The 11,792-nt window shown below is 46.9% G+C and overlaps 1 protein-coding gene across 6 annotated transcripts; it reads left to right on the top strand.

Annotated features, from left to right (window-relative positions):
* Nucleotides 1-3,722: 3,722 nt before the first annotated feature.
* On the top strand, nucleotides 3,723-10,498 carry LOC125520735 (disease resistance protein RPM1-like). Of its 6 annotated transcripts, none has more exons than XM_048685734.1 (7): nucleotides 3,723-3,985; nucleotides 4,536-7,142; nucleotides 7,210-7,424; nucleotides 7,512-7,583; nucleotides 8,019-8,164; nucleotides 8,616-8,841; nucleotides 8,995-10,498. In XM_048685734.1, exons 1-4 carry the CDS (start codon nucleotides 3,870-3,872, stop codon nucleotides 7,550-7,552), a joined length of 2,979 nt encoding a protein of 992 aa, XP_048541691.1. In that variant the 5' UTR covers nucleotides 3,723-3,869; the 3' UTR covers nucleotides 7,553-7,583; nucleotides 8,019-8,164; nucleotides 8,616-8,841; nucleotides 8,995-10,498. The 6 variants fall into 6 exon arrangements, with proteins under 6 accessions (XP_048541691.1, XP_048541688.1, XP_048541690.1 ...); XM_048685731.1 differs by adding an exon at nucleotides 8,453-8,521 and having other exon boundaries at nucleotides 4,536-7,424; XM_048685733.1 differs by having other exon boundaries at nucleotides 4,536-7,424; nucleotides 8,738-8,841.
* Nucleotides 10,499-11,792: the final 1,294 nt, after the last annotated feature.

Raw genomic sequence — 11,792 nt, 5'->3', positions numbered from 1 at the left:
ATAAACACTTTAAATTTCAAAGGAACTTTGACTTTCTAAACCTCTTTGGAACTAGGTATAACACTTGGGTTAATGACATCGATATACATCGACTTGACAGAGAACTCACCAGACCTAGTAAGCTTCCAACACAACTTATCGGGTTGGTGAGATAGCTGAACCTCCATCAGTCTACTCACCAAGTGAAGCCAGGCTTCCCACCGGTCGCCCACAAGCGCCCTCCTGAACTGAATATTAAGGGGAATGGACTGCAAAATCGTGGCAACTAGAGCATCACGTCATTGAGTAATACGATACAGGGACGGATACTGAAGTGCCAATGGCGTTTCACCAAGCCAAGTATCCTCCCATAAGCGAGTGGTGTTGCCATTACCGACTATAAACTTAGTTCTATTAAAGAAGGCAGCTTTAATTCTCATAAGCCCCTTCCAAAACGGCGAGTCTGTGGGTCTCGCTGTCACCTGGGACAACGTCTTGGACTGCAGATACTTACTTCGAAGAATCTGCGCCCATGTGGCCTCGGTTTGAATTGAAAGTTTATACAGCCACTTGCTGAGAAGACATCTGTTCTTGACTTCAAGATTCTCAATACCAAGGCCCCCCTGGTCCTCTGGTCGACAGATGATATCCCATTTGGCTAGTCGGTATTTTCTCTTTGTTTCATCACTTTGCCAGAAGAACCGGGATCGATAGAAGTCCAGTCTTTTCCTAACACCAACCGGGACTTCAAAAAAGATAAGAGAAACATAGGCATACTCGTGAGCACCGAATTAATAAGTATTAGTCGGCCTCCATAAGACATGAGTTTGCCCTTCCAGCAACTTAGTTTCTTCTCAAACCGGTCTTCGATGCTCTTCCATTCTCTGCTCGTCAACTTACGATGGTGAATGGGTATACCTAAGTAAGTGAAAGGTAACACCCCCAATTCGCATCCAAACAATTGCCTATAAGCCTCCTGTTCCTCATTGGCTCTACCAAAGCAGAACAACTCGCTTTTATAAAAATTGATCTTCAGTCCGGTCAATTGTTCAAATAAGCATAACACCAGCTTCATATTTCTCGCTTTCGTAAAGTCGTGCTCCATAAAGATGATTGTATCATCAGCGTACTGCAGGATGGACACCCCAACATCAACCAAATGAGGCACCAATCCACCCACCTGACCAGCCTCCTTGGCCCTTCCTATCAGAATTGCCAACATGTCAACCACGATGTTGAACATAATAGAAGACATTGGATCACCTTGTCTCAGGCCCTTGTGTGTCTGGAAATAATGACCAATGTTATCATTCACTTTAATTCCAACACTCCCTTTTTGCATGAAGGATTCAACCTGGCGTCGCCAAGCTTCGTCAAAACCCTTCATGCGTAAGGCCTGCTGAAGGAAAGGCCATTTGACTTTGTCGTACGCTTTCTCGAAATCCACCTTGAAAACAACTCCGTCTAGCTTTTTCATGTGGATCTCATGGAGCGTTTCATGAAGGACCACAACCCCTTCGAGGATGTTCCTGTCCGGCATGAAAGCGGTTTAGGTAGGCTGCACTACAGCGTGCATGATCTGTGTGAGCCTATTAGTCCCGACCTTGGTGAAAATTTTGAAACTAACATTGAGAAGACAGATTTGCCTGAATTGCTCAATTCTCACAACCTCTGTTTTCTTAGAAAGAAGGGTTATCGTTCCAAAATTCAAATGGAAAAGCTGAAGCTGCCCAGAGAAGAGATCATTGAACAAGGGCAACAAATCCCCCTTAATGATGTGCCAGCACTTCTTATAGAACTCAGCCGGAAAACCATCCGGGCCGGGAGCCTTATTATTTTTCATTTGCGATATAGCCCCGAAGACTTCTTTCTCAGTGAAAGAGGCCGCCAAAATATCGTTCTCCACTGTTGTAAGTTGAGGAACATCCTCAATCCTGGACTCATCCAGAGACACACAGTTATCTTCTGGGGGTCCAAACAGCTGCTTGTAATACTCGGTAATGTATAGTTTTAGGTTTTCTTGTCCTAAAATCATTCCTTCATCTTGCTCAAGCTGGAAAATCCTCTTCTTTCTGTGTTTAGCATTAGCGATCATGTGCAAGAATTGAGTGTTCGCATCCCCCTGGACTAGTCGCCAGACCTTGGCCCGCAACGCCCACTTCAATTCCTCCTCTCGAAGAAGCTCTTTCAGCCTCATCTCCGCGTCAAGCTTGTCATGAAGTTCCGAGGGTGGCAGAACAGTGGTTTCTGCTTTTACATCTAAGGACTGAATAAGGTTAAGGAGCCTTTCCTTTTCGACCTTATAGATCCCACTAAGATGGTTAGCCCATCCACGTAGAAAACTTCTCAAATGCTTGATCTTATTCTGCCAGCGCTCAAGCGCATTCTTACCTCCGGAATCCTCAGCCCACTCCCTGGCTACGAGATCAAAGAAGCCGTCTCGCTCAAACCAAGCAAGCTCGAAAGAGAACACATTTTTATTTCCCACGTGGGTGGCCTCACCAGTGTCAACAAATAACGGCGTGTGGTCAGAAATTCCATGGGAAAGAGCTTGAACAGTTACAAAGGGAAACTTCTGTTCCCATTCAACGCTAGCCAACACGCGATCCAACTTTTCAAACGTCGGAGTTGGCATCGCGTTAGACCAAGTGAATTTTCTTCCTGAAAGCTCAATCTCTCTCAGATCCAAGCTTTCAATGATAGTATTAAACATAAAAGACCATCTGTCGTCAAAGTTGTCATTGTTCTTCTCCTCACGCCTTCTAATGATGTTAAAATCACCCCCCACCAGGATAGGTAGCTGCTCAGAGCCACAAATCCTAACAAGATCAGCCAAGAACTCAGGCTTATGTTCAGGCTGTGCGGCCTCATATACCGCCAGCAAAGCCCAGTTGAACACATCGGCCTTTGACCGCACCCGAAACTTGATTGTAAAATCTCCCATAACCACACTTCGAACCTCGAGCGAATCGCATCGAACTCCGAGTAAGATCCCACCCGATCTCCCTCTCGGTGGCAAACAATGCCAGTCAAAATCAATTCCTCCCGACAAGTTAGTTAGAAATTGTGGCGCAAAATTATCTCTACCAGTTTCTGATAAAGCGATAAAATCTAATCTATGCTCAAGAGACGCCTCCGCCAGAAACCTTCTTTTAGCCAAGTCTTTCAGACCTCTGCTATTTCGAAAGATTCCTTTCATACTTCATCATGGATTTTTTTTGCCGTACGGATCCTAGCACTCCTACGCACTGCAGACACTGGATAAACCTTCCGCTTCCACTTGCGTTTGGTGGTATACATCTGTTGTTCTTTGTACCGACATGATCGAAGATAAATAGATTGGAAGTTTCTCGCAAAAAAAAAAAACTAAGAAAACAAAATTAAGCATTGTTTTCTTCTAATAAGATAAGGTCATGTTAATTGGCTCCACGTAGGATAACAAGCTCATTTTTGCTGTTTAATATGTCATCATCGGCTGGCACGCGTACGTATTTGCTTCACAGCTTTGGTGCAGTTATGCGTCTTTATTTTCGCGTGGGGCATATACAGCACGTAGACACGCAGGGCAATATGAGCCATGATCATTCATCGAACGAATTTCAGACGGAAAAAGAAAACATAGGTCGCTCGTATGTTACGGTCCAAGGGCCCTTACTGCATTAAGTGGGATTAGGATATGTGTATTATTGAACAGGCTCATTCATTACTAGAGTGCTACGTTAAGAGGACCCGGTCCACAGGCAGAGCTTCTGGGCTTGGTGGATCAGCTACATAAACGCCTCAACCTGCTTGTGTGAGCTGCAAATCAATACTTGTTGTTGTAACTACTTGAGCAAAGAGAGCGTCTGTAAGAAAATTGAGAAAGAGCGGAGGAGAAGAACTGGTCGGAGATGTCGGGGACGGTGGTGAGCATGGCGAGGTCGATGCTCATGGGCGCCATTAGCGTGGCCGCCTCTGCCGCTGCTGCTGAGATAAGCCTCCTCATTGGCGTCCGCAAAGACATCTGGTATGTATACTTTATGTGAAGAGAATCTGATGACATCGTTATATTCATTTTCCAAAGTACTCGTGTGTACTTATTCTTGTTTGACATGAATTACATACAGATAGTTTAATTTTGGTCAAATACTTGTCATAAGATAGACACACCTATTTTAGGATGGAATTTGTTTTCCATGACATGCATGATCTCATTCCCTGTTCATCCACTCTTGTTTGTTAGACTGAGATATGATCAATCAAATGCAACTCACCAATGACATGCATGATCTGGGTTCATTATGACATGAGAGTGATTGCTTTGTATTTCTCGCTTTATGATGGGTTCATTAATGAAAGGGGCTGTTTCCTCTGTTTCAAAAATAAAATATTATGAATCCTTGTTTCTAATGTGCTCTCATTCTTCCCTCCGGATGGAAATATTTGTCAATCATTTTGCCTTCGTGTGAAATAAATTACTTATGTATATAGATTTCACAAACTTCCCTATGCACTCTTGCATTCCGCGATCCATAGAATGACACCAAGAATTAGCTCTAATAAAATGTGCTTTGAAGGTTCATCAAAGAAGAGCTAGAGACCATGCATGCATTCCTTCTGTCCGTTGAAGCGACGAAGAACAAAAGTATGGTATTGCAGGTGTGGGCGAAGCAAGTAAGGGACCTTGCCTATGGTATTGAGGATTGCCTTGCTGAATTCATGGTGCATGTGGGAAGCCAGAGCCGGTCTCAACGACTGCTTAAGCTTAAAGACCGCCATCGCATTGCCAGCCAAATCCATGCTCTCAAAGCAAGGGTTGAAGAAGTGAGCAACAGGAACACACGCTATAACTTGATCACCACAGATGCCTCTAGCAATATTGACGAGGTGAATTCCTACATGGAAGATATTCGCAGCCACTCAGCTAGCAACATTGATGAAGCAGAGCTTGTGGGCTTTGCTAAGCCTAAAGAGGAGTTGATTAATATGGTGGATGTTCGCTCGAGAGATGGTCTTCGGAAGGTGATATGTATCGTTGGCATGGGTGGTTTAGGCAAGACTACTCTTGCTAGGAAGGCATATGAAAGTAAAGAAGACATCATTAATAATTGTTCTTGTTGTGCTTGGCTCACAGTCTCACAGTCGTTTTACAAGATAGAGATGCTCAAAGACATGATTAGGCAGCTATTGGGTGGTGATTCATTGAATTTTTGCTTGAAGGAACTTGAAGGGAAGGCAGTGCAAGTAGACAATCTCGGTAGCTACCTGAGAGAAAAGCTAGTGGATAAGAGGTACTTCATTGTTCTTGATGACTTGTGGACCATAGATGCTTGGAAGTGGATCGAAGATATTGCTATTCCTAGTAAAAACAATAAAGGTAGTCGTATAATAGTAACAACACGAGATGATGGCTTGGCTAAGGAGTGCACCTCTGAATCGCTTCTCTATCACCTCAAGTACTTGCAATCAGATGATGCAACAAATTTGCTACTAATAAAGAGTCGGAAAACACATCAAGACATGGAAAATGATAAGAAAATGAAGAACATGGCCAACAAAATTGTGAATAAGTGTGGTGGTCTACCGCTCGCTTTACTCACTATAGGAGGCATGCTTGCCACCAAAAAGGTAACAGAGTGGGAGAGTATCTATAAACAAATCCCCTTAGAGCTCGAGGTCAACCCTAGCCTTGAAGCAATGGGGAGGATAGTTACTCTAAGCTACAACCACTTGCCATCTCATCTCAAGTCATGCTTATTGTATCTAAGCATCTTTCCTGAGGATTTTGAAATCAAAAGGAGACGTTTGGTGGAGAGATGGATAGCCGAGGGGTTTGTTAGAGCCAGGGCTGGGGTAAGCATTGAGGATGTGGGAAACAACTACTTTAATGAGCTAGTCAACCGTAGCATGATTCAATCTTTTAGTGTGAATATCGAAGGAATTGTTAAGAGTTGTCGAATCCATGATATTGTGCGTGATGTCATGATCTCAGTTTCTAGAGAGGAAAATTTTGTGCATGTGGCGGGAAATAATGTAACTGGTGCTATGGAGGAGACCTTCCGACATGTAGCATACCATGGTAGCATGTGCCAGAAGACAGATATGGATTGGAGCCACGTCCGGTCAGTAACTGTGTTTGGTGAGAGATCATTGGGGCCATCACCTTCAGTTTGTTCACCTGACATGAGAATGCTCCGGGCCTTGGATTTAGAGAATGCACAGTTTCAAGTAACACAAAAGGATATAAGCAACATAGGATTGTTTCGCCACTTGAAATATCTGAATTATTCTTATCCTCCAGGATATTCACATATTTATAGACTTCCTAGATCCATAGGGAGATTACAAGGCTTGCACACTTTGAACATTAGAGATAGTTGTATTACAGAACTGCCAATTGAGATTTGTAAACTCAAGAATCTACACAGTCTCCGTTGTACCGGAAATAATTCCTATGAATATTTTGACCTGAATGACCCCACGGTATGCTTGTTGAGCACATTTTGTTGGCCCATATTGTTCACACCTTTGGCAGATCCTAGTGAGCGCCCCAGGTTAGTTGCTGAGCTACACATGGCCTGGTCCAAGTCAGAAGGTGTGAGGGTGCCAAAAGGAATCGGCAAACTGAAAGAGCTGCAAATACTAGAGGTTGTGGACATCAGCCGAACTAGTGGCAAGGCAATTAAAGAGATAGGTGAGCTTGTGCAACTGAGAAAACTTAGGGTGGTAACAGAAGGGGCCACCAAGCAAAAATGCAAGGTACTCTGTGATACCATTCAGAATCTCACTTGCCTCCGCTCCCTGAAAGTGGATGGTTCACTCGAGTGGCTGCATCTTGTTTCCTCTCCTCCTCCCCTGTTGAGGAGTCTGAAGTTGGATGGATGCCTCGGAGACATTCCTCGCTGGGTTGGCAGTCTGATGCATTTGGTCAAGCTTTACTTAAGGGGCAGCGAAATAAAGGAAGAAGGTAAAATCATGGAAATACTAGGGCCACTTCCAAACCTCATGCACCTTCGTCTTAGAAGGGGCTCTTACATTGGAGAGAAGTTAGCGTTCAAAACGGGAGCATTCCCAAATCTCAAGAAACTTGATATTTTTGGTCTGGCGGAACTGAAAGAGGTGCAATTTGAGGATGGCACCTCACCGAAGTTGGAAATGATGTATATCACTGACTGCGTGTTGAGGTCAGGAATTATTGGTAGCAATCATCTTCCAAGGCTCAAAGAGATCTCACTTGGTAATTACGGTCAGGTGGCGAATCTTGCTATGCTGCAAATTGAAGTTGACGCACACCCCAACAGTGCTGTGCTGCGGCTGTACGGGGAACAGAGGTACCACGACCTGGGGGACGTCGTCGTCCAAGTGGAAGAAGCACCGGGGGACTCGTCATCTCCTCATCCCGAGCGAGAAGCTGCGAGGGAGAGCTCCAGGTCCCAGGCGGTGGTCATGGCGGCGACAAACATCAGGTCAGCTAATTACTTCTATTTCCTTCAACCATGAAGTGCGATGTGCTAATTAATTTTTACTCTGTCTTTTCTTTTTGTGTGTAACAGCCAAGATGATCTGCTTTACACTTACAATTCGTGCTGACTGACTCTGAGCAAGTCTCCGGCCAGTTACACCAGGTACAGCTCAAATCTTGCTCCGTTTTTTTTTTTTGTGTGTGTGTGTGTTTTGGCTCGATTTGGTTTCTCCCAAATTTGGTGGATCAGATTTGTAGCTATCTTGTTCCTTTCATTACGTGCCCATGCATTTTTAATCCGCACCTGATTAATATATAGCACGCACTTGGATTTAAGGAGGTGAATCAAACCAAGTGGTATCAACAGCACGCCACATCTTGTCCTGTTTATGTAGCCACCATAGTACATGTACTGTACTTATAGTTCCTGGCAATGTATTCAACGTTCTGAACGCATATAATTACACTTATCACTGTTTATATCAAGGCCTCCTTAGTTCTCTACCGGGTGACATCTCAGATTATAGACCCCCAGCTTATGTAATCTCTCTCTGTCTTGTTGTTTTAACACCCAAGATGACGTACTGTCCACATACAGGCCCTGTCCAATAACCATGCCGCTATATAACTGCATGCTCATCAGTCAAGTGCCGTTAGGAGTTCAGACTTGTGAAGAAAATCAGCAGCTACAAGTACACTTCAACATCACTAAACGAAAAAGTGGGGACTTCCTGCAGCCTGCAGGTGACTGTTTTTTCTATATCCATGGTCTTATGCTTAGATTTTCCTTTCAGCTAATATTTCCCCTGTTTTTGTACAAAAGAAGAAAATAACACTCTCTTATTTGCCTAAACGAGCAGTTTTAACATGGTCCCTCTTACCCCCTCTTTTCACATGAGAGGTAAGAGTATAAAATAGATCTTAGCCGTTGATCTCATCAATGAATGGCTTGATTGACTCTTACCTTCTTACCTCACATGTAAAAAAAGAGGTAAGAGGGACCATGTTAAAACATAAACCCAAAATTATTAGGCCATACAATCTGCACTGTAAGTTGTTGCCTGTCATCTCCAAACAGAACCACTAGTTCTTTTTCATATGGTCAGTTTGGTCTCTTAGACTCTCACCATCCATTACCAATTGGGCTACCTCCTCTCATCTTTTATAATTTGAAGCACCCCTTTTGTTGACACAGTTTACAGGTAGTTAGGATTTCTCAACCTGGGCCAAGCTAGAGCATGGCATGATTAAGCTCATGATGCAATTAATGCTATTTACGAGGAGCTGGACCAACTCTAAGAGGTGTGATTTGAGCAGGGTGCATGCCTCTGCAGCTGAAGCGAACAAAACATCCAGCCTTCCAGTGCTTGTTGAGGACACTGAATGTTCTGAAGTCTGAACTGTGATCACACTGATAACCGGTCCGTTAATCTACAGCTCCTTTTTGTTGTTGTCATGTTAGATTTTCCATATAAATATTTACTAATTTCCAATCCTGGCACGGTTTTCAGCTTGCGAACATGCATCTGCTGATGAAATGTACTGAGTAATGCTCTGTTTTTTTTTTATCTCAGCTGGGAAGAAGACGTGGAAAATGCGTTCAGCTCACCAAGTTCTCTGCTTGCTGGTGGCCTCTAATATGGTGCAAGGTGAAGCTAAGAGGGATCTCGACATCTCTCCACTGTGAATGGATGAGGAACGCATTGATCTCGGGGCTTCAGTGTAATGGAGGGTAGTAGCAAGCTGCACTGCTGCTCAGAAGGAGTTCACAATTTGCAATTGTTGGCGCCGATAAAAATAATCGCTTCTTAGGGAACAGCATGAAATGCAATGGCTGCCCCTTTCCTCCTCCCCCCGCGTCGCCTCCCCGAGCGGGGCGACCGGGGGCTCTCGTCGCCCCCCCCCGCCCCCCCCCCCTCCTCCCCTTCCGCCGCTGTCGGCCTGGGCCACCGGGCCTTCCCGCGTGGTGCCGGCGGCGGCGGCCCCGGCATTTCCCCCTCGCATGGCGCCTCGGCTCGGGCGGACGGCGGCCGACGGGGGTGCTCCTCGGCGACAATGGATCCGGTGGCGGCGCGGCTCCCTGGGCGGCACCGTGCTGGGTAGCGTGCGGGCGGTGGCGCGGCCGCTTGGCGGCGGGGCGATGCGGTGGCTAGCGGCGGGCCTTCCCGGCCCAGATCTGGGCCCTTTTGGGCTCGATCTGGGTCTGGGCGGGCCTGGCCTGGTCTGCTTGCGGCGTCTCCGGCGGGTCGGGGGCGTGACTCGTGCGGGGGGTGGTAGCGACGGTGGCTCGCGTTCTGCAGCACGGCGACGGGGGCTTCGCGAGCCCGTTTCGGGCTCGGCTGGGCCAGGGGTGGCCCGGTTTTCCCCTGTGCTGCGTCCGGCCGGATCCCGCCGGGGGCGGTGGAGGATGTCCCCTCCCGCGAGGCTGCTGATGTTGCCGCTCCTGGTTCCCGGTTGCGTCATCTTGTTTCCGTCGGTCCCGTTTCGTTTGCCATGGTAAGACGGCGATGGAGACTGCTCGACCGTGGTGGCGCAAGTTGGTGGGCGGTGTGTGTGGTGGCCCGTGATGGATTGTCTGGGGTCGTGGTTGGTTGATGGTCGGGAGAAATCCTTGTCGGCCGGGCCGACACCGGCGCGGTGACGCTCGTGGGCGCCGCCGTGCCTTCCTGAAGTGCGTCGGGCTTACCCCTTCCACCTCACCCCTCGCGTACCGGGGGAAACCCTAGGACATGTCCGGGCAACAACGTCGTCATCGTCGCGATCCTTCTTGAGGGTGTTGTTTGGTATGCGGCGGACCGGAGTGCTAGGAGCGTGGTGGTTATCCGGTGGGCGCGGCGGTTGCGGGTCCTCAGCGTTTTTGTTGATCCGTCGTTGTTGGCATTCTTTTCTCTTCTATTTTCTCTTTCTTTTCTTTTGGGCGTGACTGTGCTGCTTCCGCCCCAGCACCTATCGTTGGATGTATCGGTTGGTTGCTTTGTATACAAAGCGGGGGAAACCCTTTTTCGGTAAATGCAATGGCTGGTGATCAACCTGATGAGAACACTTGCAATTTTTAATATGGACATACTTTGTTTTCTAGTACTCTGTTTTTTTCAGAGATGTTTAGTTCCTCTATGTTTGTTGCTGCCACTATGCTTGTGCTTGTTTATAATCAAAGAATGGGGATTGCATATGTTGTGATGCAAGTTCTGAATATTTACGAACCTGTTCCAGTTCTCTCCACTCCGGAGCCGTAGCAAACGCTCTGACTCCATAGAGTCAGCAGTGCAGAGCAGAGCAGTCCCGTAGAACAAAATCTACTTGAAGATTGTAGAAATTATGAGATGATTGAATATTTGTGTTGTTGTATTGATCTAACCCTCATAGGGGTATATATAGAAGTACAATAGGGAGAGAGACTTAGAGTACAATGCAAGACATTGTTTAAACCTATCTTATCTCTAGTTATGCTTATCTCTACACAATTATATTTGTAACATTCCCTCTCAGTCGAGTGAAGCGGACGATTGCGACTGAATTTGAAGTCTTGCCCTTATGTCTTCTTCTCCGCTGCACCATCATCAACTGCGTCTCTGATGGCTGATGGGTCGGCACCTAGGGCGGTGACTGCGTCCCCTTCTGGTGTCTCCCCTGTCTTCTCCTTTATTCCCTCCCGCAGTCACAGCGGGAGTATCGTGGATGCATGCGACGAGGCGAACGCTGTTGACTGGAGTTGTTGCCGATGAGTTGCTGCAAACATAGCCATTAATGTCGTGGTAGCCGATCATGATGATGTAGCTGTGGTCGAGGTAGTCGTGGTCGATGGTGTGGTCATCGTGGATGATGAAGCCGCACAAAGCCGGAGGCGTAAAAAAATGCGCTATGACGGGGCTGCAGACGTGGACGATGCACCTTGCGGATGTCAGAGGGTGTCGTCAGTGATGTGTCAACCGGTTTTGCCAAGACCGGAGGAAGCCCATCGAGCACACATCGGTTTTGTCAGAACCGTATGGCCGTGTAGAGTCGTCACTGTAGTGACGTTGTGTCGATGCAGTCGTGCCGTCGTGGTGACGCGGTCATTGCCGTCGTCAAGGTCGCGTCTTGCAGAAAAGTTTGTTAGAGGACGCTAGGTGTCCATCTCGTGTACGAGGTGGCAGCGATGTGTTGACGATGATGGTGAAGAAGACCACATTGATGAAGACCTTGGCGATGAAGTGTTGACGATGCGTCGCAGCAGCGTGTCGACGATGATGCGTCGCTTGAAGGCGTCCCTCCGGGGCGACGAAGTGTCGATGCCGTGCCGTGCCGAAGAAGTATGTTGACTCGTAGCCTGGCGTAGTCGTACAGCGAGATGTTCGGCTCAGTAGAGGGGTCGATGTAGACGTAAAGTTGA

Source organism: Triticum urartu, chromosome 7 (assembly GCF_003073215.2).
Source record: "Triticum urartu cultivar G1812 chromosome 7, Tu2.1, whole genome shotgun sequence".
NCBI lineage: Eukaryota > Viridiplantae > Streptophyta > Magnoliopsida > Poales > Poaceae > Triticum > Triticum urartu.
This window is presented reverse-complemented; position numbering and strand designations above follow the sequence as displayed.